The following is a 27458-nucleotide window of genomic DNA, read 5'->3' on the forward strand; positions in this document are numbered from 1 at the left end:
CACCTATTGCCTTGAGCTGTTACATGAGAGAGGTACATGTAGCGAATCGGCATAACCATCATTTTGTAATATGTTTGGAGATTAGCAATGTACACACTTTCGTCATGCTGACAGTTGCCTCAGCCAATCGCCACTTAATGAAAAGGACCCGCCAATGTGATTCGACTAACTTGAGGGTGACGTGATAGGCTAGGTGAATAAAATCACTGTGCAGCCCTCATTCTGCGCTCTCCACAGTATGGCCGGCGATATTAGCTAGCAGTCGCTCTACAGTATTCTCTGTAAAAGGGAAGACGGTAAAACCAAGAAATTACACCTGGATTGCTAAAGGACTGTACTTAATAAATTATAACGATCAAGCAAGGACTAGCTAATTAAGTTGAAAACGTAACCGACATTTAATTTCTGTTATTGGTGTCTGCTGTGCCACGATGGAAGAGAACGGTGCACACTTCTTCGAGGGAACCGAGAAGCTGTTGGAGGTGTGGTTCTCCCGGCAAGATGAGAATAAAGGAACAGGGGACCTCCGTACCATCCCAAGGTTTGTGAAGTGAAGATTTGATTAATGCATGCCTGTCTCTACTTGACTTTGCTTGCTAGCTAAGCTGCTAGCATGTGGCACTGTATGGACACAAGCAATCCGTCATCTGAAGACTGGCTGTAGAATCAACCCTCAACAATCGCTAAAAACATCGTAACCAGGCTTTCTTCCTCTTGCTAGTCAGTCTGTTTAATGACAACGAGCCCAGTTATCTCGTGAACCTCCATAGCATCTTTCACTGACATGTCATGTGGTGGCCGAATGAATTACCATCCCCCATATTCGACCGCTAGCTGTAGTAGCTTGGCGCTTGCTAGCGCGGTAGCTAGCTGAGTCATTCATTCAATCGGTGTTAGTTAGCTAACGTTAACCATGTCACCTGTTTGTTGGATGGTTCGCTATATGTTGGCTAGTCTACCTATATTTCATCCAACTGTCAAGCATGGTCTCCAGTAAAAAATCTTTGTATTCTAACATGTTCAGAAATGTATCTAAATATGGCTTGATGCAATGTAAGGTATCCGGCTGGCTACGTATTTGAAATCGAGTAAGTTTTTTTTGTTACCCAGGCAAGAGAAAGGGTACGATTGGGTTGAGTTTGACTGCGCGGGTTTTTCGCATACTGCGCATGCATTTGGAGTTAGACCGACGTACACGTGCATCTTTATGCAGTAATGCATCTTATGTCAAAAGCTAGGTAGCTCACTAAATCTACAACTCAACTTGTGAAGTTGTCATTGTGTAACTAGGTTTAGTAATTTTCCATTTCATTTGTTCTCCTGCGTCACGCATGTGGGCCCTAGCATCATGCTAAGCATGTGGTAGTGCCTTGGGGCCGTGCCTTGTGGCAACTTTAAATATATATATATTATTGGCTGTCTTTCTGTTAAGCTTTACATCTGCAATGCAGAATGAACTAAACCTATAAACATAATCAATATGTAATGGATAATGATCCGTTTGAGTTGATTGCCCACCAGTTATCTGAGAAACGAATCTTCAATCGGACTCAATGCATGAATGGTCTGTAGTTTCATTAACGTTACTTGGAGTCTCTTGCTACTATTACTTGTGCAGGTACGATGAAATAATAGAGTTCCATGATACTCACTCGTGGTTCTCCAACTTCATAAACTAGGCCCTTAATGCATTGCCCTAATATGTTAAAGGACGTGTTACTATCAACCATACTAAAATTATTGAAATGCTCTTTTTGAATACGTGAGAATGTTTCTTGGAGTTCCAGCAAACTGCTGTTATGTATGATTAAGTCAAACAGTAGGGCAGAGATTCAAACTTTTATTTACTCCGTGATGACCACATTTGGAGAATTTCAAAACCCCACCATGTAAAAAAAAAAAGAAAAGTGATTTAATTGGCCAATGTTTGCTTTTTTTATTTGGGGCATGACTTTTTTTATTTACAAATTAGCCTGAGTGTACTTTTGAATTTCAATCTAAAGGAAGTATGGTTTGAAGTGACAAATGCATTAGTTAGTGGATAGTTCAGAAGATCATCAAGCAATTTTGTATGGTCTACTATGTAGATTGATTTTTCTATTCTATATACCCAGTCTGATTTAGTGCCTGGTCTAGGCTTGGGCTGTACCAGGATGTTTAGAAATGGTCATGTGATTTTTACAAAACTGCTAACAATTTTACGTTTTTCAATAAATGTATCTGTACTTTAAGCAAATACCTGCAGTGAACTTGTGCACTACTTTAGGAGACTAAGCAGATGGTGTTCATTTCACATCACATTATGAAGCTTATGTTAGTTCCCCAGAACAGTTGAGCCAGTCAAGTGTTTGTAAATAGCACCGCAGGAGAAAGCAGGAACAGGTGAGTCCAGCTGTGTATTGACAGGGTTTGTTTTATATTGAAAGTAAAGGTGTTTTGTTTTTCTCAATAGTGATCAGGGACATTCAACTACAGTTTTCTGTCATAGGAAATAGTATAAATCATTAAGCAGGAAATGGCTTGTCAATGACAACAGTAGTGCGAAACTTTGGCTGGCAGCCGCACAAGTAATTGAGCTTACAATAAACTTTTTTTGTTGTTGCTAAAAACAATGCATGGCCATATCTTTATCATAAAGAATATAACCAGCTACATTTCCTAAAGTATTATGGTTAATGCTTAAATTTAATATTGCATTTTACCAGAGAAATAGTCTGTAGCAACACATCATTCAGGTGTCTTCTGATGGCATGCCCGTTCATGAATTCTCATCTAAGTGGAGAAATGCAACTGAAGCAAAACATTAATCTGATGCTGAGCAGAAATTACAATAGAAAGCATTATAGAGCTGTGTTTACGGAACGCCGCAAGATATTTCTTACGCATTTTCTTTTTCCTGCGTGGGAAAAATGAAGAATGTTACGTCGACCCTTAAGGTTAACTTGCTAGTTAAGGTTGTGGGGCATATTGTTTTGGCTTTCTGCTGTGCTTAAAGTCAAAGCCCTTTGGATGAGTTACCTGTACAGCTGATTTCCTAGTTTTTTCCGCCAATGTTCTGTGCCCGTCTACGCCTCACCTCTTCTCCAAGAAGCAGGCAGGCCCGTTGCAGCTCCGACTCCACACAGTACTGTTCTTCCTCCAGACAAGCATGCATACATTTTTTTTCATTTGCTTGTAAAATAAAAAGAATTCTGACTTTCGGTACCTCCTACCTACAATACATGACTGAAAGTGTGTGGACACGTGCTCGTCAATCAATTCATTGCAATATCATGGGCGTTAATATGAAGTTGGTCCCCCCCCCCCCCCCCCCCCCCCCCGCCTCTAACAGCCTCCACTCTTCTGGGAAGGCTTTCCACTAGATGTTTTAACATTGCTGCAGGGACGTTTGTCCATTCAGCCACAAGTGCGTTAGTGAGGTTGAGCCTGGCTTTCCAGTTCATCCACACCGATCTCGATATACCATTTTTGTATGGGCCTCGCTTTGTGCACAGGGGCATTGCCATGCTGAAACAGGAAAGGGCCTTCCTCAAACTGATGCTGCAAAGAATGGTCTAGAATGTCATTGTATGTTGTAGCATTAAGATTTCCCTACACTGGAATTAAGGGGCCTTGCCCGAACCATGAAACAGTCCTAGACCATTCCTACGCCACCAAACTTTACTGTTGGCAATATGCATTGGCGGAGGTTGCGTTCATCTGCCAAACCCAGATTTGCCAATCTGACTGCCAGATGAGTAAGTGACTCGTCACTCCAGAGAACCTGTTTCCACTGCTCCAGAGTACAACCACTCCAGTTGACGCTTGGCATTGCGAATGGTGATATTAGGCTTGTTTGCGGCTGCTCGACCATGGAAACCCATTTCATGAAGCTCCCGACGAACGGTTCTTGTGCTGACGTTCCAAACTGCATCTGGAAGGAACTTGGTAGTGAGTGTTGCAACAGAGGACATACAATTTTTACTTTCTTCAGCACTCTGCAGTCCAGTTCTGTGAGCTTGTGGCCTGCCAATTCGCGGCTGAGCCGTTACTGCTCCTAGACATTTCCACTTCACAATAACAGCACTTACAGTTGACCAGGGCAGCTCTAACAGAGCATGAACTTGACAATCACATTGTTGGAAAGGTGCCATCCTCTGCCAGTGCCACGTTGACAGTCACTGAGCTCTTCAGTAAGGCGTGGCAGTGAGCTCCATTTTTCAAATGTTTTTTATACAGCTCGCTATGGGTGTGGCTGAAATGGCAGACTCCAGTACTGACTCCACAACTTCATGAGCTGGTTTGCCGGTCTTTGCGCTCATTAGCATTTTGTTGGCGTTCTGGTAATGGACGCCAAATGTGATTTTTGTTTTTTGGGGGGGCTCCCCCTTGTGTACTAAGACAATAATACTCTAAATCCCAGTGTGGACTGAATGAGGATATGAACATCTGGAACCTAGACAACGCTAGTCTTTCCTACTGTTCAAGAAAGTCCTGCTCGGCTTCTGGGCATCAGACGGAAACCACTCATGCGTGTTGCCAAGAGTCTACCTTTGAGTGATTTTTATACATTTTTATTTTTTTTAGCTTAAAACATTCAAGAGCCACATTATTACAAGAGCATCTAGCGGCTACCGACGGTTACTGACAACCCCAGTTCTATGAACCAAGCGCCGTTTTATTTCAGTTGCTTTTGCAACCCCGCTTTCAAATCAGGCAACCCCCACATGGGGTCACGGCCCTTAGTTTGGCAAACACTACATTGGGGCATACACTGCTCTTAAATATCTAGGTTTCTTGACGTGCCCTCTCCACCATGCCTCTGTTTGAATGCTTGGTTGGCTGAAATGATCAGTTAAATCCAGTACACAAATTAAGATGTCACATTTTCATATTGACGACACATAATCAATCAGACTCAATGTGTGCAACTTCACTAGAGCGTTACACTTTGTTACTGTTTTTTCCTTTTCTCCTTTCAGTGTCCATTTTGTTTCAATGTAGAGTACCAGTCAAGTTTGGACACCTACTCATTCCAGGATTTGTTTTATTTTTACTATTTTCTACACTGTAGAATAGTAGTAAAGACCACTATGTAATAACACATATGAAATCATTTTAGTAAGTGTTAAACAAATCAAAATAGCCTTAGGCTGTACCACATCTGGCTGTGATTGGGAGACCCATAGGGTGGGGCACTATTGGCCCAGCGTCGCTGGGGTAGGCTGTCATTGTAAAAAAAAAAGAATATTGACTTGCCTAGTGAAATTTTATGAAGTTTTGCGCTCTCGGCATTCAACCAACTTCACCTGGAATGCTTTTCCAACAGTTTGAGTTCCCACATATGCTGAGCACTTGTTGGCTGCTATTCCTTCTCTCTGCGGTCCAACTCATCCCGAACAGCTCTATTGGGTTGAGGTCAGGGGATTGTGGAGTCCAGGAAACTCTTGACTAAATAGGTGTGCGTACTGTTAGGCCTGTAAACCCCTATGTAAAAAGGGAGATCACAATTCTGTTTGTACACTTTTTAGGTGGATATGCTTCTTAAAACCTATTTGAAACAAGCCTTTACACTTCGTTATTATCATGGCATTTAATTGTTATTACTTATAAATTTGAATTTACAAAGAATGCTAGGTTGAAGAGGGTCTATCGCTTCGTAATTGTGCATGGCGGAGTCAAAATAAAGCTATATGCCTACCTTGTCTTTTGCAAATAAAGAAAATATTTATCCAATTTTGATACTAAACATTTCACACTAAGCCCTTAAATAATTTCACGTTTTCCAGTGGCAATGGTCTTCAGATAGGATGCTGTAATGAGAGAAATAATCTTGCCTGATCTACTGAAAATAGGCCTTAAGCAAGATTAAATCATTACATGAGTGTTTGACTCCTATTAAAGATGGAGTCTGCACATGCTGCTTTATGACTGGACATATAGGCCTATAGAGAATGCTCCCCCCCCCCCCCCCCCCCCAACGTAAAAAGACCTGTCAATTAAAGCCACAAGCAAATGATTCTCCTTCCTTTAACTTATTTTAATGAAACTAGGCCTACCTTAGGCTTTTCGAAAGTAGGCTATAAGATAATAAATTGACAAGGGGAGTATGCGCCAGTATGAAATAGACAAGCTGTGTATTAGTTGTCGATCGGCATTGATTAATCTAAAATCAAGAATATTCACTGTCAAATTATAACATGCCTGGTTTGAGAGTATTGGTGCACTGTCTACTTGGTGCATTATAGCCCCCCCCCCCTTATGTGGCAAGGTTCATGGCTACTCTTGCCAACGTAGGGGAAAGCTTGAGTTCTGTTTTAGAACATAATCATCAGATCTGGGTTAGGAAAGTGTCAGGCTTACAGAATGAATGACAGCGGGTATTAATTTACAGCCAGGGAAGATTAACTGCTCAGACTCTGGATCAGGGGTGCTGGATGCCTGCCAATGTCCAAATAAGTCCAAGGGCATCTGATTCACGAATCTGTACCTCACACCCACCTATGCCGCTGACTTTCTCTGGGCTGAGTAGCTGCTTAAATTCTGTCCTCATCAAATTGTGGGCTGTTGACCAACATTTCTTGGTGTATTGTCTGACTGAGGAATGTTGACCAGAGCTGCCACTAATGGGGAAAGTTCACCTATTCATTTGACCTACGTTGAGGGTGTTGCAAACTTATAGTTCCCCAGATAGGCACAAACCCAGGCACACATGGCAAATATCAGTTATTTGGCTGTGTTTATCCTGGCTTTCCCTTTCCCTCAAATTTCCCAGGCAAGAATGGAGTCCATCGTCACCAGGAATAGCTATAGTGCCCATGTCACACTGAGATGTGAGCTACTACAGCGCTCCATTGAGAGCCACTCGATCGGTACTGGGATGTTACCAGACTCTTCTAGTAAGAGTGTGACCCAAACTTGATGACCCCTGAAATGAGTCCTGGTCCTGTAAAGGATATTGCCATCAATGTTCTTGTTGCCAGGGTTATTTGCCCAAGGCTTGCGCAGTTGGGCAGAATGGTGATTTATGTCAACCATGGAAATTGATGTCGGTGGCTGGATGAGCTAAACTATTATAGCTTATTTTGACATCTATTACTTAAAGGACAATTCTGCCACATTACCAGTTAGTGTGTATATATGCACTACTGTAAGATATGATACACTTTTATCGTTTTTGTTAGAAATGATTACTTGTTTTTGCCACTTTGAAGCTTCTGTATTGCCCTCGTCTACAGCATACTAAGATTCCCAGGGTGCATTTTGTCTATCAAGCCCAGGCTAAGCTTAGTCTAAATATATTGCTTATGTTATGAGTGCATTTCCCATTTTAATTTTGGGTTGTAAATATATTATGCTTGCATGAATGTCATGTTGAATATATTGATTATACAAAACATTAGGAACATAGCTTTCACCTGGCCAGTCTAGATACGAGCCCTTATTGATGTAACTTTAAAGCATTGAGACACATGGGGTGTGTGCCATTCAGAGGGTGAATTGGTAAGACAACATATTTAAGTCCCTTTAAACTGGTTATGGTAGGTGCCAGGTGCACAGGTTTGAGTGTCCAGAACTCCAACGCTGCTGCTGAACAGTTTCCCATGTATCAAGAATGGTCCACCACCCAAAGGACATCCATCCAACTCGACACCACTGTGGGAAGCATTGCAGTTAACATGGGCCAGCATCCCTGTGGAATACTTTCGACAGCTTGCCCCGAAGAAAATAATTCCACCTTAATGTTAACAACCTATGCTAACCATAAGTTACTGTTTCTAGTTAGCCTGTTAGCTAATCTGACTGCTACATGCCAAAAAATAAGTGTTTGCAACAGCGGTTTAAGAATGTATAGGGTTGCAGCCTGTATATTTGGCGCTAATGTTAGCAATGCTAGCTAAGAATCTAAACCTACTGCTTCTAGCAATGTTTTCAACAATAAGACACATGCAGCCTTAGTGACTGTCCAAGCAATCATCCAACACTGGAGGTCTTTTGGAACTAATATGTAGTTTACACGTAAATATGAAAATAAAGGCATTTGCAAAGGGCACAATGGCTGCAGGCGTGGCAACTTCAGTCCTTCATGGTGGTAGTGGTTTCGCTGAATGAAATCATGGGAGTTTGAGCATTGACCAGAAATTTGAGTAAGCTGGCTATAAATATCAGGTATTCAATCATCTATTTTAAAATAATTCCGGACGTTATTAGACAGACAACCAGAGAAACGCGTGTGTGTGTATATAGCTGGAAGAGGAAATATGATCAGAGCTTCAGATAGTTATTTTGATCACTGAACATGACTGTCCAATTATTGTATTCGTCATCTCAGGGATTCTACTTTAATGTCAGAAGGAATTTCTGGTTTTGCTCAGCACTGAGCAGTCAATAAACAGACATCGTAAAATTACACGTTACTAAACATTTTGGTTATTATGGGGTGTTTAGTAAAGTGGCGGAGTTGTCCTTTTTTAAGGAACGCTCCTGATTTAATTGAAACTGTTTGGATGTTTTGTGGCTCACCATACTTAAGTTGGCCTAATTGCTATGCACATTACATTTCTTAAACACACCAATGGATAAATAGAGCCAACAGGTTTTCAGCACTTGAATCCATGACCGCTTAACTAATTTTCTAATTTTCTCTCTGCAGCAGACATTTAGTGAGCAATATGTTTTGAACATCTAATCGCAGTATCGAATCACAATACCTATAGAATTACAATACCTATAGAATTACAATACCTATAGAATTGTGACAATCTCAATACATAACATATTGCCACATGTATCGTATCATGAGATCCCTAGTTGAGAAATCTGTGCCCTGGAGGTGAGGACTGAATGTTAGACACAGCTGGAGGCTCTTTGCAAATGGATTCTATACTGGTCTGAGGACATTTTCCTGTTCAAAGGTCACAAAGCCAAAGCTGTTTGCAGTGTGACCACTAAAGGGGCAGTCAAGTCGTGTGGGGTTCTGCCAGGGTTGCGCAACGCTCCTTTTTAAAATTTCACCTATTTAACCAGGTAGCCTAGTTGAAGTTCTAGCACCTGCAAGGGAATGCCAGGGCTCTGGACCCGGCACAATCCATGAGTATAATACTGGAGCTTGGTCTGTTTTCTTGGAAGGTGAGTTAACTTGTCAAACAGCTCTGTTTTTCACTGTCACTGTCCATTTTTTTTATTTCTTTGTCGGGCTAATTAGATAACCCAAAATTGCATCTATGGAATCGTAAAATGATTAGCTTAGATTAGGGCTGGGGGACAATCCGAATTTGTTTTTGTGCGACATTCCAAATGCCTGTAAGTATCAAGGTTATCGTTTTATGAGCGTTTTTGTCCGCATGTTGTATTTTTGGTTATTTCTCACCTGTGTGCACCTTAGAGTACAGTGCCTTTGGAAAGTATTCAGACCCCTTGACTTTTCCACATTTTGAAGTTATAGCCTTATTCTAAAATTCATTATCTACACGCTACCCCCATAATGACAAAGCAAAAACAGATTTTTGCCTATTTATTAAAAATAAACGGATATCACATTTGCATAAGTATTCAAACCCTTTACTCAGTACTTTGTTGAAGCACCTTTGACAGCCATCACAGCATTGAGTCTTGGGTATGATGCTACAAGCTTGGCACACCTGTGTTTGGAGTTTCTCCCGTTCTTCTCTGCAGGTCCCCTCAAGCTCTCAGGTTGGATGGGGAATGTTGCTGCACAGCTATTTTCAGGTCTCTCCAGAGATGTTCGATCGGGTTCAAGTCCAGGTATTGGCTGGACAACTCAGACATGCAGTGACTTGTCCCGAAGCCACTACTGCGTTGTCTTGGCTGTGTGCTTAGGGTCGTTCTGTTGGAAGGTGACCATTTGTCCCAGTCTGAGAACCTGCTCCAGAATGCTCAGTACTTCAAGGATGTCTCTGTACTATGCGCTGTTCGTCTTTGCTTCGATCCTGACTAGTTTCCCAGTCCCTGCTGTTGAAAAACATACCCACAGCATGATGCTGCCACCATGCTTCACCGTAGGGATGGTGCCAGTTTTCCTCCAGATGTGACGCTTGGCGTTCAGGCCAAAAAGTTCTTGGTTTCATCAAACCAGAGAATCTCTTCTCGTGGTCTTGAGTTTTAAGGTGCCTTTGGTTAACTCCAAGCGGGCTGTCATGTTCCTTTATACTGAGTGGCTTCCGTCTGGCCACTGTACTATAAAGGCCTAACTGGTTAGTGCTGCAGAGATGTTTGTCCTTCTGGAAGGGTCTCTTGGTGCCAGAGTTCCTCTGTGGAGACATGTCAGAGTGACCATCAGGTTCTTGGATGCCTTCCTGACCAAGGCGCTTCTCCCACGATTGTTCAGTTTGGCCGGGGGGGGCCCAGCTGTAGGGAGTCTTGGCCGTTCCAAACTTCTTCCATTTAAGAATGACGGCCACTGTGTTCTTGGGGACCTTCAATGCTGCAGACATTTTTTTGGGACCCTTCCCCAGATCTGTGCCTCGACACAATCCTGTCTCGGCAGTCTACGGACAATTCCTTTCGACCTCGTGGCTTGGTTTTTTTCCTCTGACGTGCGCTGTCAACTGTGGGACCTCATATAGACAGGTGTCTTTCCAAATGTCCAATTAATTGAATTTACTACAGGTGGACTCCAATCAAGTTGTAGAAACATCTCAAGGAGGATCAATGGAAACAGGATGCACCTGAGCTCAATTTCAAGTCTCATAGCAAAGGGTCTGAATACTTATGTAAATGTATTTGTTAATTTTAATACAGTTGCAAAAATGTCTAAACCGGTTTTTGCTTTGACATTATGGAGTATTATGTGTAGATTGCTGAGATTATGTATTTCATTTTAGAATAAGGCTGCAATGTAACAATGGGTCTGAATACTTTCCGAAGGCACTGCTTGAGGAGTGGAGCATGCCCAACTTGACTGGAGCAAGATTCCCAAAGGCTGGAGCTTCACGAGCTCAGCATGCATTTGTAGTCTACTTATTTTTATTCGTCCCCCCCCCCCCCCCTCTTCAGAGGACAGACCTTAGTTTTTTTGCTACATATGCGTACGTGGTACTTTTATGTGCAACAGTCGCAAAGAATACCAACTCTTTAATCCCACCTACCTATCATAGGCCACCCTCATTTGGTTTCCATGTGCCATATATTAGTTGTGCTGTGATACACTTTAGAAAAAAGGTTAAATGTTTTTTAATTGTATCCACAGATGAGCTAAATAACCTTTCCTACGAGTATATTATTTATTGACTATGGCTTTCCAAATTGCCCAACACTGCTATTTGTAAGGTTAAGTGCACTTCTTTTTTTTATGAACCATTCCTGAACCTGTGACCAGAAACAAGCTACATGGGGGAAATACCAGAATAAATAGTCTATTGATTGGTGCCAAGAGAATCTACAGAGCTGAGATTGTATGCCATATTTCTCTTCTGTTGGTGGCAAGAAGGTTATATAATTTAAAGACTGTTGAATCAAGTGTAGTTTTTGTACCAGTTCATAAACCATGTGCCATGGACTTGGTACATTTATTTTGCAACCTGTATGGCCCAGCTGTCAACATTTTTGTCCTCAGATGAAACTGGTTATGGCAGTCAAACAAGTTCCCTACATTCTAACTGCATATGACACATCTGTCTATTTATATCATAAATATAATGATGTATAGAAATGAAAAGTTATAATTTAAAGGCAACCTTTGAACAGGTAGAGCCTTAACCTACTGGAGAACCATTTTGTGTTTAAGTATAATTTGAGTGAAGCTTTTAGTGAGATTTAATTTTTTTATTTATTTTTTTAACCCCAAACTCATAATCATTATGAAATATTTTTTGCTCATATGATAGAGTTTTCTGGAGTAGGCAGTGCCATTAGTAAGTAAACTGTGATGGGACAAATAGGCAAGTATTTACCTCCATGGTTGCAGAATCCGATCTAGTTTTGCTAACTTTCTATTAAAATTCATTTTAAGTTTATTAGATTTTAAAAGTGAATACCAAGTATGTCTACTTCACCATCTGCCCATTTTATTGGTAAACAAGGTAGTGTAAACACTTTACATAATATGGTACACACTAGGTTTTAATCCAGAGGCTAGAAAATGGAACAAGATAGTCAATGAGACTGCAGGGATCCAGTTTGCGGATTTAAGATAAACTAGTCATCGGCATCCATTGACCCTTTTTGTTTTTTTCAACCCCTTGATCTTGTTGGCTCTCATTTCAATGGCCATAATAAATAGATATGGAGACAACGGACAGCCTTGTTTGACTCCTCTTAAAAGCTCAATACCTTCTGGGAAGTAACATTTACTATTTTACATCTGGGGTTGCTGTACAGAACTTCAACCCATTGTATAAGAGATTCAAATTAAAGTAATCCAGGCATTTATATATAAATTCTAGTCATACTTTATTAATGCCTTATCAAAATCTGTTATGAAGACCAGACCTGTTATCTTTTCATTATGTTCTATTGTTTCAAGTAATAGTTGTATATTGCCCATGTAAAAAAAAAATAAAAAAAAGTCTAATCAGGATGAACAATATTAGACTTTAAAAAAAAAATCGGTACTATGCATTTCGCCAGGATATTGGCATAACATTGAAGTGTTAGAGGCCTCCAGTTTTTTACATTAGCTATCTTTACACTTAACACCTGGGTCCTGTTTTAAGTAATGAAATCAGACCTTGAGTACCTGAGGGTACCATTTGTATAAGAGTAAAACATGCTAATGGGTATTTGAGTACATCAAAGGTCTGATGCCTCCAGTGGTATACTGTCAAGCCCTGGTGTTTTTCCAGAATTAAAAGATTTTATTGCCTCAAGTTCCTCTAAGTTGGCCTTCATTTCTAGTCTGCTTGTGCTGCTATAACCCCCTTGCTTTAGCTAAGGTCATGGCGTTCGCTAAATATTTTCATAAAGAAACTGATAATACATTTCGCTGAACTTGAAATATAAAGATTAGCCGGCTAATCACTAGCACGTGGCCTTGAGTGACACCTGTTAATTTTCTATAGTCTAATACCTGCTACAAGAAGTTGGGCATTATTAGTGCATTAAGCATGGTTGTATTTAAATTTGTAACAAGGGCAATTTGATAGATGGACTTGAATGCCAGATCAGTGATTATTGCACAAAAAAAGCAGCTAACTATTTTGATTTAATTGTATTGGGCTTGTTTGGAAGGTTTATTTGGCCTATATCTTGAAGCCCTGAATTCATTTGATTATTGCTGACTGTTTTTAAATGCAGTGTATTTGACCTTTAATTGTACAACGATGCTTATTTAGAACATTTCTTGATGTATATTGTGAGTCGCCCATACATCAGAGTATTTTTAGGCCATATTGTCCAGCCCTAGCATAGCTCAATGTTTTAATTTAGTCTGCTAGCAATAGAACTACAGACACGGCTCTGAGGGTTGTTTTTTTTATTGAGAAAAAGTGTTTAACTTCAGTAAAAAAAAAAAACATCAACAAATGCTTTTGTCTTTCAGGTTTGAGTGGGACAAACTTCTGGAGAATGTGCACTGTTTGATCATAAGTGTGACGAAGACCGACAAGCAGGAAGCTTATATACTCAGGTGAGTAGCGACCGGATCCCTGTTCTGTTTGCCTCTGTCACCTTGGCACGTACCTTTTTCCTCTTCCAGATTAGGAGGCAGGTATTACATTTGGGTCATCTGTAATCTTCTCATTACGAGTGGCTGTATGGCTGGCTGCATGGAAACTGTCTTCTCCCCTTGGGTGAAGGGTGTCTCTGGCTCTATCTGAAGGGCCTAATGACCTGGGTCTTATCTGAACCCAGGTGATAAGTGCCAGCTTTTGGCCCCCAATAAAGCAGCTAAATAAAACTGGCACCAGCCAATTGTGCAGAAGAGGGAACACAATGCTTTTTAGCCATTGATGGAAATGCTTATCGGTCTATAGGTTCATTTGCACAGTTTCGTGGAATTAAATTGGAACATGTCTTAAGTCGTTATGATTCTTATCACACCACATACAAATGGATACAAAACTTAGTTTGAGGGGGAATCTGTCAGACAGTGCGAGAGCTGCTGCTACAGCTCCTGTTGCTGCGGGAGTGAAACATGCTTTTATTTGACTAATCATTGCGAACCGTTCAAAATGCAATTTAATGTTGGTTTTGATGGCCACAATTTAAAAATGGCTGCTTTATTTATTCTCCACCGGTAGTTGGAGCGCAGCTTCCCATTCACCTTTAAGTGCTGGCAACGGTAAGCAGGCTTCAGCGCGTCACACCACGAGGCGAAGAGCGCAGGAGGCAGTATGCATTTTGAAAACAATGTAGTTAATTGTGAAACCAACATTTTACTTCATATTATGAGGTATGTACTTGTGTTCTCGCGGCTACTTTGAAGCAATCCGTTTCTATAAACGTGGAGGCAATTATTTTATAAGACTTGCCATTGCAACAAGTAGCTTATTTCTGTCATGTCCTATTTGTTTTCACATCAACTTTAATTTTCCAGTATCCAAAGGCACAATCCTTGTCATATTAGCGACCCATGCTAGTTGTTGGCTCTTTAGATCTCGCTTATTTTAATCTCACATGCCACAGCTCACATGTGCAGTGCGCTTTTGAAATCTGTTTTCCATCAAATTGTATTATGGCACATGTGCATGTAGTCTACTGCTGTGTGAGCATTGCTGCAAAGCTATTTGTAAACTAGTTTATCACTGTTTTTAAGCTAAATGTTCTGAACAGCCTCAATACCTTCAAGTTATTTTGATGTACTGGTTGTATGAATTGGATCTATTGTTCCACAACTGTCCCAGTCTGGAGTAGGCCATTTCTTTCTTGCACAGAATAACAAGCTTACCAGTAGTATAGGTCTACTATGTGGGATAGTAGATAGTCTAGTGATTTTGCTGTTCGTTACTCCTCTTATTGGCTGTGAAAAGGTAAACCTGTACAGTTTATCTAAAATCGTCAAAGTGAGTGTCGGAATTCGGTCAGGACTCCTCCCACCGTTGGGTTGCGTGTTCTGTTAAGATTCATTACCGTAATCTAAGTGTGATTTGTTATTCTGAGCACTGTGGGTGGATGCCATAATCGCATTAAGCACCCAATCCGTATGTCCAGGAAATTTTCAAATGCTGTCAAATTTCCTAACGGAAACCCTAATAAAGCTAATATTTTACACATTTTGTTTTTAATGATAAGTATTGAGTTGAACCTATTTTATAATTGAAGTACTGTGGATGGTTACAAATATCCCTGTGAGCTTCCCAGGGTTAAGAACATATTTTAGACCAGGTATTCCCAAACTGGGGTACGCAATGCCGTCAGGTACGCCAAACAAAAATGTGACTCGGATTTAAAAAATAAAAAAAATTCAGTTCTCGCCTGAGTAGCCTCATTTCACTGCCAAATAAAATTAAACCATCTAGTGTTCAGCAAAATAACAATGTCAAATACAGGTAGCCTAGTCAAATTATTTAACATCCAATCACATTAACTGTTACACTCTCGTGGGAATTCCACTGATGAACCGCATGTAGCCAAATGTTACCTGTACTGATGGCGCAAAAGCCATGACAGGGAGACATAGTGGAGTGGTAACGCGCGTGCAAGCAGTTGCTCCCGGCGCCACTTGGGTACACTGCAGCATCCACGAGAGGCTCTTGCTGCCAAGGGAATGCCTGACAGCTTAAAATGTTTTGGACTCTACAGTTAAAACGGTTAACTTTAGCAAGGTCCCTGAACTCTCGTGCATTTTCTGCACTATTCAATGATAATGGCAGCGACCATTTAACGCATTTACAACATGCGTGCGCTGGTTATCAAGAGGCAAAGTATTGACTTTTTTTTTTTTTTTTTTAATTGAGACTAGCTTAATTTTCACTTGTCTGACTGCTTGCATGATGAGTTTCTCACACGACTGGTCTCTGGGTGAAGTTTTTTTTTTCTCGCCTGAATGATCTCAATCTAGGATTACAGGGACTCCGCAACTATATTCAATGTGCGGCACAAAATTGAGGCTCTGATTAAGAAGTTGGAGATCTTTTCTATCTGCATTAACAAGGACAACACACAGGTCTTTCCATCATTGTATGATTTTTGTGTGCAAATGAACTCAAGCTTACGGACAATGCCAATTGTGATATAGCAAAGCACCAGAGTTGGGTGCGCAATTACGCAGGTACTTTCCCGAAACGGATGATACAAACAACTGTATTCGTTATCCCTTTCATGCCCTGCCTCCAGTCCACTTACCGATATCTGAACAAGAGAGCCTCATCGAAATTGCAACAAGCGGTTCTGTGACTTAAATTTAATCAGATGCTCAGTATTCTGCCTTGGCAAGTCACATTAAGACACTGATGCCCTTTGCAACCATGTACCTATGTGAGAGTGGATTCTCAGCCCTCACTAGCATGAGCTAAAAACAGGCACAGACTGAAATGATTTAAGACACTCTCTCCAATACAACCCAACACTGCAGAGTTATGTGCATCCTTTAAAGCACACCCTTCTCATTAACCTGTGAGTTATCAATTTTTGATGAGCAAATAAGGAGATATATATATACACACACACACACATACTGCTCAAAAAAATAAAGGGAACACAATGTAACTCCAAGTCAATCACACTTCTGTGAAATCAAACTGTCCACTTAGGAAGCAACACTGATTGACAATACATTTCACATGCTGTTGTGGAAATTATAGGCAATTAGCAAGACACCCCCAATAAAGGAGTGGTTCTGCAGGTGGTGACCACTTCTCAGTTCCTATGCTTCCTGGCTGATGTTTTGGTCACTTTTGAATGCTGGCAGTGCTTTCACTCTAGTGGTAGCATGAGACGGAGTCTACAACCCACACAAGTGGCTCAGGTAGTGCAGCTCATCCAGGATGGCACATCAATGCGAGCTGTGGCAAGAAGTTTTGCTGTGTCTGTCAGCGTAGTGTCCAGAGCATGGAGGCGCTACCAGGAGACAGGCCAGTACATCAGGAGATGTGGAGGAGGCCGTAGGAGGGCAACAACCCAGCAGCAGGACCGCTACCTCCGCCTTTGTGCAAGGAGGAGCAGGAGGAGCCCTGCAAAATGACCTCCAGCAGGCCACAAATGTGCATGTGTCTGCTCAAACGGTCAGAAACAGACTCCATGAGGGTGGTATGAGGGCCCGACGTCCACAGGTGGGGGTTGTGCTTACAGCCCAACACCATGCAGGACGTTTGGCATTTGCTAGAGAACACCAAGATTGGCAAATTCGCCACTGGCGCCCTGTGCTCTTCACAGATGAAAGCAGGTTCACACTGGGCACGTGACAGACGTGTCAGAGTCTGGAGACGCCGTGGAGAACGTTCTGCTGCCCGCAACATCCTCCATGACCGGCTTGGCAGTGGGTCAGTCATGGTGTGGGGTGGCATTTCTTTGGGGGGCCGCACAGCCCTCCATGTGCTCGCCAGAGGTAGCCTGACTGCCATTAGGTACCGAGATGAGATCCTCAGACCCCTTGTGAGACCATATGCTGGTGCGGTTGGCCCTGGGTTCCTCCTAATGCAAGACAATGCTAGACCTCATGTGGCTGGAGTGTCAGCAGTTCCTGCAAGAGGAAGGCATTGATGCTATGGACTGGCCTGCCCGTTCCCCAGACCTGAATCCAATTGAGCACATCTGGGACATGTCTCGCTCCATCCACCAACGCCACGTTGCACCACAGACTGTCCAGGAGTTGGTGGATGCTTTAGTCTAGGTCTGGGAGGAGATCCCTCAGGAGACCATCTGCCACCTCATCAGGAGCATGCCCAGGCATTGTAGGGAGGTCATACAGGCACGTGGAGGCCACACACTACTGAGCCTAATTTTGACTTGTTTTAAGGATGTTACATCAAAGTTGGATCAGCCTGTAGTGTGGTTTTCCACTTTAATTTTGAGTCTCCAAATCCAGACCTCCATGGGTTGATAAATTGGATTTCCATTGATTATTTTTGTGATTTGTCAGCACATTCAACTATGTAAAGAAAAAAGTGTTTAAGATTATTTCATTAATTCAGATCTAGGATGTGTTCCCTTTATTTTTTTGAGCTATGTATGTATGTATGTATGTATTCCGGACTATAAGCCGCTACTTTTTTCCCAGGCTTTGAACCCCGCGGCTTAAACAATGACGCGGCAAATATATGGGTTTTTGCCGCTTTCAAAAAAAGATTTATCCAAAAAAACACATTCTGTGACGTGCTCAGTTATTTTTTTTTTTTTTTGGCGGCATGAAGCTTTCATTAGACTAATGAAATTGCCAAAGGGGTTAAGGGCAAACTTTTTTGTTTAAATCGAGCGCTCAAACTTCCCATTCTGATTACAGTAGTCATTTTGTCACCCTCATCAAGTCAAAGACACGGAGAAATGCATATGATGCAGCTTTCAAGTTGAAGGCGATTGCTCTGGCTGTTGGAAAAGGAAATAGAGCTGTTGCACGGGAGCTTGGTCTTAATGAGTCGATGATAAGACGTTGGAAACGGCAGCTTGAGGAATTGACTCAGTGCAAAAAGACAACTAAAGCTTACTGCTAATTTTTTGTTACAAGCCGTGTTTTGTTAAAGCTTGTGTAAAGTTAATTTGTTTCAATGTACTTATAGGCACCTGTGGCTTAGACGTGCGGCTTATTTATGTTCAAAATAATATTTTTTTTTTTTAATTCAGTGGGTGCGGCTTATATTCAGGTGCGCATAATAGTCTGGAAATTACGGGATGGATGGATGGATAAAGAGCAACGTTGACTATTTGTGCCCTGGTCCTATTAGAGCTTTTTGTCACTTTCCATGAGCTGGGTTGTGACCACTCGCTCTTATGTTTAATAAATGTATTGTACAATGGTGGCAAAAAAAACATTTGAGGGTCCTGGTGCTAGAGGGGGTACGCAGCTGAATGCTTGAAGGGGTACGGGACTATAAAAAGTTTGGCAACCGCAGACTATTAACACTGTAGTAAACCTTTTGTTAAGTTATTCCATGGATCCCTTGGCCAAAATGTGTTTAATCTTTTAGTAATAGACATTACATTTTATTAATGAATTTGATATCTGGTTGTGGCGGACCCCACTGAGACCCAATGGACTAGGGGTGTCATCTGAGTGGGGTAGTTGTGAAGGCCGAGGTCGCCGGTCCCACCTACAACCCTCGGAGAGCGCACAGATCACAAGGGAGGTGGTGGATCCACCAACCTTGACGGGATCAGAGCTAGCTGCGTAGTGAAGTGGCAGCTGTCAACTGTTTGTTGATGATATGGGAACGGCGTAGTCCTGATTTCAGGAAAGGACTACTTGTGATGGCTTGAATGCAAGTAGACAAAACATGACTGATCTTCGACTCCTACCGTCTCACTGGCTATGCTATAGTCAACTGACTGTTCCTTATTAAGAAAACATCACTCTGCACGTCTCCCTGGAAGTCGTCTGTGACTAATGCCTTGTTCACACTGGCAGTTTGAAGTGAACCTAAGGCATTTGATGACTTACTCGCCTATGTTTGTTTTATTACGTGGGCCCTCAAATTCAACTCTGGACCTCGAAGCCAGTTTCACTGCATTTTGTCATTGTTCCCCTCTAATCAGGGACTGATTTTTAGAACTGGGACACCAGGTGGGTGCAATTCATTATCAAGTAGAATGGAACCAACAGGCTCCAGACCTCGTAGGGTAAGAGTTGAATACCCCTGCTCTATAGAATCATTTGTAAGCTGTCACTAGGGTAATGCCTGGCCAAGGGTGGCATGTCATGGTGCCTAGCTGGAAGGCTTACAACCTCAACTGGAAGTTGTAGAAACTCAAACCTGGGGAAACAAATTGTTCTATTTTAATTCTGAACACAGTTTGTAATATTGGATGTCAGTCGCGTTCATGTCACAAATGTAGGCTTAAGGCTATATTTAACTGTACGTGTGTAACATGCATAACTAATCTTCCATTTCTTTCTGTCCTTTTTTTCAGTGAGAGTAGCATGTTTGTCTCCAAGAGACGTTTCATTTTGAAGACATGTGGAACCACCCTCTTACTGCAAGCACTGATGCCTCTGCTGGAACTCGCCAGAGAGTACTGTGGCTTTGATGCCATCGAGGTCAGTGTGACACCCACGCATGACCTAAATGTTTCTTCAAACCAAGAATTACCCACCGTTTATAAACCATGTTATGCGGCAAGACATTTTGTGAGGCTCATGTAATCTTTGTACTGTCTTGTTTTTGTAGCGACGTTCTCGTGGACAGGATAGGTCAGAGGTTTTAACTCCATCTCCTCACTACCTACAGAATTTCTTCTATTCTCGCAAGAACTTCATGAAGCCCACCCATCAGGAGTTCCCTCATCGGAACTTCCAGGAGGAAGTGGAATTTCTCAGCCAGATTTTCCCAAGTAAGTACTAATCCCCTCCATACTCTAAATTCCATTCTCGAACTCTAATCACCATGGGCGTGACTGGTAATTCATGGATGGGGTGAGTCAGCGACGCTGTACAGGCTGTGCTGTTTTATCCTCTACTGATTTTAGAGGACAGAGTATGAGACATGGGCACATGAGAGAAAGAAATGACATGCGGTTCTCCTTTTCCAGACGGAGCAGCGTACTGTATGGGACGTTTGAACTCTGATTGCTGGTAAGGTCACAACACTTGATACTGAAGGAATATACTCAAGATACTGTTCCATTAATGACAATGAATAATGCAGTGGACATTGCCATTGTTAGACTTTAACTACACTGTTCAGTGCTGCTGAATGCGTGCATGTTTTTCCTGTACGCTGTTTCGCTGCAGGTACCTGTTTACTCTGGATTTGCCAGAGTTCTGGGAGAACGAGCATGCGGATCAGACGCTGGAAGTTCTGATGAGTGACCTTGATCCAGCAATTATGGACCAGTTCTTCATGAAAGACGGTGTTTCTGCAAATGATGTCACTCGTGTAAGGCCCACTGACTAGCACTGTTCTCTTTGTTTCCTTTTAAGAGGGGTCACTCAGTAGGGTACTGTTCAGGGGGACCTGTCTTTATGACAGTAATCTATTGTGGTTTTTGTCTAATGACCTTCCCTGGTGATTGGTACTAATATGGAAAATATCTGGGGGGGAGGGGTTTTCGATACGGTTTTATAAAAATGCATTTCAACTGATTGTGTCTGAAGTCGTGACCGCTGCTTGTTGATTGCCCATTGTGCTAGATGTGAATGTTCTGGGGGGGGGAGGGGGCGCCCTAACTTACCGAACCAGTTGGTGTACAATTGGAAGCTCATCAACTGACGTCCCATGAGCAGGAAATTATATGTTGATGGTCTGTGAAAGGGGTTTTGTGCATGCGGGGATATTTTTTTTAAATTTTTTTTTTTAAACAATCGTGTAGGTGAACAGGAAGAATAAACCAATATCGAGCTATGCCTTGCTCATATTTATATCAAATTATCCCTATTGGTGCCCACTAGCAATATTCCCCTTATCGTATAGATAAACACCATCATAAAGCTGACTGTTCATCAGTCAACTAGTAGTTGCTGTTTTGTAGTGCAATTATTAGTCAGTTTTTCTGTCTTTTCAGATGAGTGGAATTCGTGACCTGATACCAGGTTCTGTGATTGACGCCACAATGTTCAACCCTTGCGGCTACTCAATGAATGGAATGAAGACTGATGTAAGTGGATCTTGTCAATGGTCTTGTCTTCAGGGTCTTCTCTACAAATACACCTGGGACATTATCGAAAACCAATGTCTTTTGTCTTACAGGGAACTTACTGGACGATCCACATCACTCCAGAGCCAGAGTTCTCCTATGTCAGCTTCGAAACCAACCTCTCTCAGACGTCCTACGATGATTTGGTCAGGAAAGTTGTGGACGTGTTTAAGCCAGGAAAATTTGTGACAACGCTATTTGTTAACCAGGTATGTTCTCGTTCAAAACGGTTCCGTTGTTGCTTGTGGATGTTCGGCTCTGCTTTTCAGAAACGTGCTCTATAATTGACTCTATGGCTTCACTGTACTTGGCATTTTCACCGTTAACCTGTTCCCTTTCTCTTTTTTTCACTGTAGAGCTCCAAATGTCGCAGTGTCTTTTCTTCCGCCCAGAAACTCGAGGGGTACAAGCGCCTCGACCGCCAGTTGGCCCAATTCAACGATTACAATTTTGTCTTTACTAGTTACGCCAAGAGCCGCCAGCAGAATCAGCAAAGTTGAGGTTTAAGAATGAAAAAGAAGCGTAAAAAGAAAGGAGGCTGCGTCGCAGGCCTCGCCCCCCGCGGCCGTCTCTCTGTCCAAGCAGAGAGGCCCACTCCACTCTGCTGCCATTGTTGTTCAGGATTTCTTGGCGTCGAGGCCACAGGCCCTAATAGTTTGAATTGTATGCGTTGTTGTACCTATAACTTAGCTCTCTTGCATGAAAGCTCTTTTCTCTGTTTAGATAGTCTAGTGCACTCTTGCTGTGATCTTGAAGTGCATGTCGAGGAATTAAACATGCTCTATTTGAGGCTGTCCAGCCTTGCCCCGTGTGCCCAGTGCAGCGGCCCCTTCCTGCAGGTCTCCCCCCTCATTCCCCACAGACAGGGTTTCCGTGCCCACTAGTCCAGGGCCCTGACATGCTCAGATGGGTCCACCTCTATGTGCTTACCGATTTATTTAAAAAAATGTTGAAGTTGAAATGCAATCCCCCCCCCTTTCACTGATTTGCTGTTTATTTGATCTGTTGCAAATGTCTTTGTTTTTGAGTGCACTTTAAGAACACTTTTCAGCTCGAGCAGGACTCCTCAGTACCCGAACATAAAACGCCAACCCTTTTTTAGATTATTGAATTTCATGACTTTGGTCTTTGAGTGATTTAGAAGCATGTGAGCTTTGGCCCATAATGTTATTTGTCATGTAGCATCAACCTATTTAATGAATTCCTTAAATCAAAATGCCATACTTTGTCAGTGTTTCGTTACCAGAGGATTGGATAGAGGCTGACTGCTGGGTCAATTTGTTCTTGGCTGTAAACTTCACCGGAGCCAAAATGCTAGAATTGGGTTAACCTCCCGTTCAGTCAGCCATGCTTCTCTCCACCTCGACAATACATTTAGCTGTTGAATGTGTCCACAAAGACGGGCTTTCAACTGTTCCCCATGCAACAATACACCTTAGTGTAAATAATTTAATGTCCAGTTGGGTACTTCACAGTATGGGATGTGTAATACATGTTCACATTTACACCAAGGCTCCTTCTACATTTATAAACTGAGTGGTTCAAGCCCTCAATGCAGATTGGCTGAAAGCTGTGGTATATCAGACCATACACCACACCCCCGTGTGCCTTATTGCTTAAGTATACTGTACCAACAGGAAGCATCTGGTTCATGGAATTCTGTTTTAAACACTTAATTTATGCATTAATTGAACACATTTTTTTTTTTCAAAGTCCAAACTTGACACTAGATCAGTCATGTAAGAACAAAGGCTGTGCCAACTGTGAATGTTGAGGGCCATGTTTAGACTAGAGGAGCCCGTTGAGGGGCTTGTATCTGAATGTAAATGACTCAAGGAGACTCAGTCCCCTTGTAGCTGCGGTGTGGGCCAGAACAATGCCCTTTGCCGTCCAGCATGGTCAGCCATTGTCCCTCGGCCCAGCAGGTCTCCGTAGCATACAGTGAGACTGTCAGCTGGCCCCAGAACCATGCTTGACAGAGTGGTGCTCCTGGCTGCACCGTGTGGCCCTGAATGGAAATAATGACTCAGACTCTGCTTAGTGCAGCGGTTGCCCAGCAAAGCATTTCTTTTTATAAACAATGTACATCCTCTCTTTCCCCCCCTATACAGGAATCGGTAAGCGCACAATAGAGGCCCACCAATCTGAGCATGCCAGGGTGATCCCGGATCATTCCACACAACTGTTGCATAAACCATTTTATTAATTTTATTGTGCGCAGACATTTGGCATTGAATTGGTCCCAAATGTGACTCCACTGCAGTTTTTTTTGGAGCACAATCAATACCCTTTGTTCAGTGAGGGGAAAAATCCTGTGACGCTGTGGTGCATGTGACTAGTTCTGTATTGCTTGACAGTGTAGTGTTCTGCGGTCTGTTCCTCCTGTGTAGAGTGATGTGCTTCACCTTCCAGTTTCATCAGCTCAGGTAGATGGGACTGAGGCATTCTGATGTTTTATTGAACAGGTGGGTTGGGGTTAATGTTTGTGTACTTTGCCACCTTAGTGCTGAAGGCAGGCCCTCATCTATATGGTTACTATACAGAGATTGATGTTTTGAAATTGAGTTTTTATATATATTTTTTTTTAGGATGTGGGATTGTCTTCTCGGGCTGGTCAGTAATATTCATGATGCTTCCCCTGCCAGTGAATGCAGATTGATTTGAATTTGCTGACAAACCTGGGGGAACATTTTTTTTGTTTTTGACTGCTGTTTAAAAAAAATAAAGAATTAAGACTGCTGTTTCTGGCCTGCCTTTAGCGCTACTTCTGAGGGTTATAACCTGTGCTGCGTTGCCCCATTATGTTAGGAACTGTAAGGTCACGCTAGTTCAGAAAGCTCTTAAAACACCAGAGAATGGATCATACATTATATACACACAAGTCTGGACATACCTTCAAAATTGTGTATTCAGCTATTTCAGCCACATCTGTTGCGGACAGGTGTGCACAATTTTATACATCGTACAAACATTGGCTGTAGCATGGCCTTAAGGAAGAGCTCTGACATTCAATGTATCGCCGTCGTAGGATGCCACCTTTCCAACAAGTAAGTTCGTCAAATTTCTGCCCTGCTAGAGCTGGTAGTGCTGTTTCTGTGAAGTGAAAACATCTAGGAGCAACAACGGCTCAGCAGCGAATTGGTAGACCTCACAGGACGGCTGAAATGCGTTTTAAGTGTGTGTGTGCGCATATATATATATTTTTTAGTTCTCGGTTGCAACACTCACTACAGAGTTGCTTCCAGATGCAGGTTGGAACGTCAGCACAAGAACCGTTCGTCGGGAGCTTCGTGAAATGGGATTCTATGGCCGACCAGCTGTACACAAGCCCAAAATCATCATGCACAATGCCACGCATCAGCTGGAGTGTACAGCTTGCCGCCTTTAGAATATGGAGCAGTGGTTTCGCGTTCTCTGGAGCGACGAATCATGCTTAACCATCTGGCAGTCCGATGGCCAAATCTGGGTTTGGCGGATGCTATGAGAACGCTACCTGCCCCATAGTGCCATCTAAAGTTTGGTGCAGGAGGAATAATGGCCAGGGGCTGTTTTTCATGGTTCAGGCTAGGCCCTTTAGTTCCATTAAAGGGAACGCTTAACTCAACAGCATACAATAACATTCTAGATTATTTGCTTCCGACTTTGTGGTTTGTCGATCGGTGTGGTTGAACTTGACTTGTCTGCACAGAGCCTTGACATCAACTCCATTGAACACCGTTTTTAGGATGAATTGGAACACTGACTGTGAAGCCAGGCCTTAGCGCCCAACATCAGCGCTCAACCTCACGAATGTTCCTGTGCTGTAGGGACTTGCTTCCCTTCAGCCAATGTTCCAACATCTAGTGGAAAGCCTTCCCAGAAGATTGGCGGCTGTTTTTAAAAGCAGTAAGGGGGGACCAACTCAATATTAACGCCCATGATTTTGGAATGAGATGTTTGAGGTGTCCCTGTACTTTTGGTCATGTAGTGTGATGGTGTACCGTAGACAACGACAATTTCTCCCCAGGAAGCTGAAATTGTGACTGACGTTGCAAGTGGACCATTAGAATTAGTTGTTTCATGTAAGGACCTGGGCAAAGTTGACAATTTGGAATATCTTCCCTCCAATATGTCTGGCTTTTTGGAATGGTTTCGCTTTTTTTTTTTTTTTGAGGACCAACCTTCGCCAGGTATCCTTACCTGAAATGTCATTCTTATGCCTGTATTGACCAGCCTCTGTGTTCTAAGAGCTGTAGTGACTGGTTTAGGGAATGGGCACCAGCACATTTCACAAAAGGTAACTTTTGGTTACTGTTTTTGGATGAAGTCATATTTAGACTTGATGATCTGCGTAGGGGTTAGTTCTGTTGGTTTGGAACATAGCGTAAAAAAAAAGGGAGGGGGGGGGTGCAATTTTGCCTACGGACCAACCATATTTTGTTTTTGTCCAACCCTTTTTGTTGTAAAACCAGTGTTCCAAACTTAGCTTCTAAAAAATATATATATATTTGGATCATGAAATTGTTCTTGCCTTACCTTTTTAGAATCCCGTGCTGTGTTTTCTGGGGAAGGGAAAAGTCAAACACCGCCCCTGATTTCAGGGTGAACTTACAGGATGTACTGAAGGGAAAACTTTGCTGTTCTAATTATTTTGTTATTCTTTGGATGGTCAAGATGTGCTAAATATATCTGTACTATGAGCTTGATGCTTTAATAAATAAAGATGACTCTTCTGTGTGACTTTTTTTTTATCAGCATTGGGCATAAGCTGAAGTAAAGCAGTAAGTCCAGTCCACTGCGTTGAGCTAAAACTGTAGAATATCCAACCTGCACATAAATATATGGCATTAATAACGCCGGTGTTAGGATCAGGTCTGATGCATGACTGGTCATGATTCAAGATGTTAAATTAATTGATAAACATTTGAAGTTACAAGGCTCACATTTAATTTCAATGTCTCATGGCCCAAAGCGACACATATTGTTTGCTAAAACCAAAACATGGTCCCAGGACCGAGTTTGAAGAGGATAGGCAGTCTCAGCAAGGCGATTATGCTGCAAGCAAAGGAAGTCTGCTGGGGCTAGCTATTGGTTAAAATGTGCACCTACAATATCTACATTTATTTACATTAATATAATTCGCCCTTTCAGATCTCGGAAATATGTCCTGTATTTTATATATACTAAGTTATCATTCATTCATGTATTTAAGATATACAACATTTGAAATAAATCGTAATGAAAACAAGTTCAGAGAGTTTGGGTTGGTGTTGGGTTTGAGCATAAATCAAAAAAATCTGAATTAAGTAATCGATTACTTTACCCCATTGTTTCCTGTGAGATTGCTCAGGGGCGCGTTTGATCAGGAAGTGTCATTTCAGCGTGTGCCATCTTGGAGTTTTTGGAAGCATTTCATGCGCAGTTTGAGCTACTCTAGGCTCAATGCTGCACTCTGAGTGTCTCAAATTGGAGGGTGACGGAGGTACTGCAGGCTGCCATTAGCAACTAAATTCTCCTTATAACGTAGTCTGTGATGTTAAAGTAATCGGTTCAAGAACACATCTGATAAAATAGAAACAATTAATGGTACCATGATTGTGTTCTAAAAAAAATATCCACCAATATTGACTACGAAGATCGCCATGTGCACCCCAGTATCTACTTGCACATTCATCTTCTGCACATCTATCACTCCAGTGTTTAATTGCTAAATCGTATTTTTTTCGCCACTATGGCCCATTTATTGCCTTACCTCCCTAATCTTACTTCATTTGCACACACTGTATAGACTTTTATATTGTGTTATTGACTGTACGTTT

At 42.1% G+C, this 27458-nt stretch overlaps 1 protein-coding gene across 3 annotated transcripts; it reads left to right on the forward strand.

Annotated features, from left to right (window-relative positions):
• The first annotated feature begins 221 nt into the window (after window positions 1–221).
• On the forward strand, window positions 222–26372 carry LOC115194087 (S-adenosylmethionine decarboxylase proenzyme). Of its 3 annotated transcripts, none has more exons than XM_029753441.1 (9): window positions 222–541; window positions 13478–13564; window positions 19939–20065; window positions 20196–20358; window positions 20557–20599; window positions 20759–20903; window positions 21529–21621; window positions 21714–21869; window positions 22017–26372. In XM_029753441.1, the coding sequence occupies exons 1-9, from the start codon at window positions 432–434 to the stop codon at window positions 22158–22160; spliced, it is 1068 nt and encodes a 355-aa protein (XP_029609301.1). In that variant the 5' UTR covers window positions 222–431; the 3' UTR covers window positions 22161–26372. The 3 variants fall into 3 exon arrangements, with proteins under 3 accessions (XP_029609301.1, XP_029609307.1, XP_029609314.1); XM_029753447.1 differs by having other exon boundaries at window positions 20214–20358; XM_029753454.1 differs by having other exon boundaries at window positions 20256–20358.
• The last annotated feature ends 1086 nt before the right edge of the window (window positions 26373–27458 follow it).

This window comes from Salmo trutta, chromosome 1 (assembly GCF_901001165.1).
Source record: "Salmo trutta chromosome 1, fSalTru1.1, whole genome shotgun sequence".
NCBI classification, from domain to species: Eukaryota; Metazoa; Chordata; class Actinopteri; order Salmoniformes; family Salmonidae; genus Salmo; species Salmo trutta.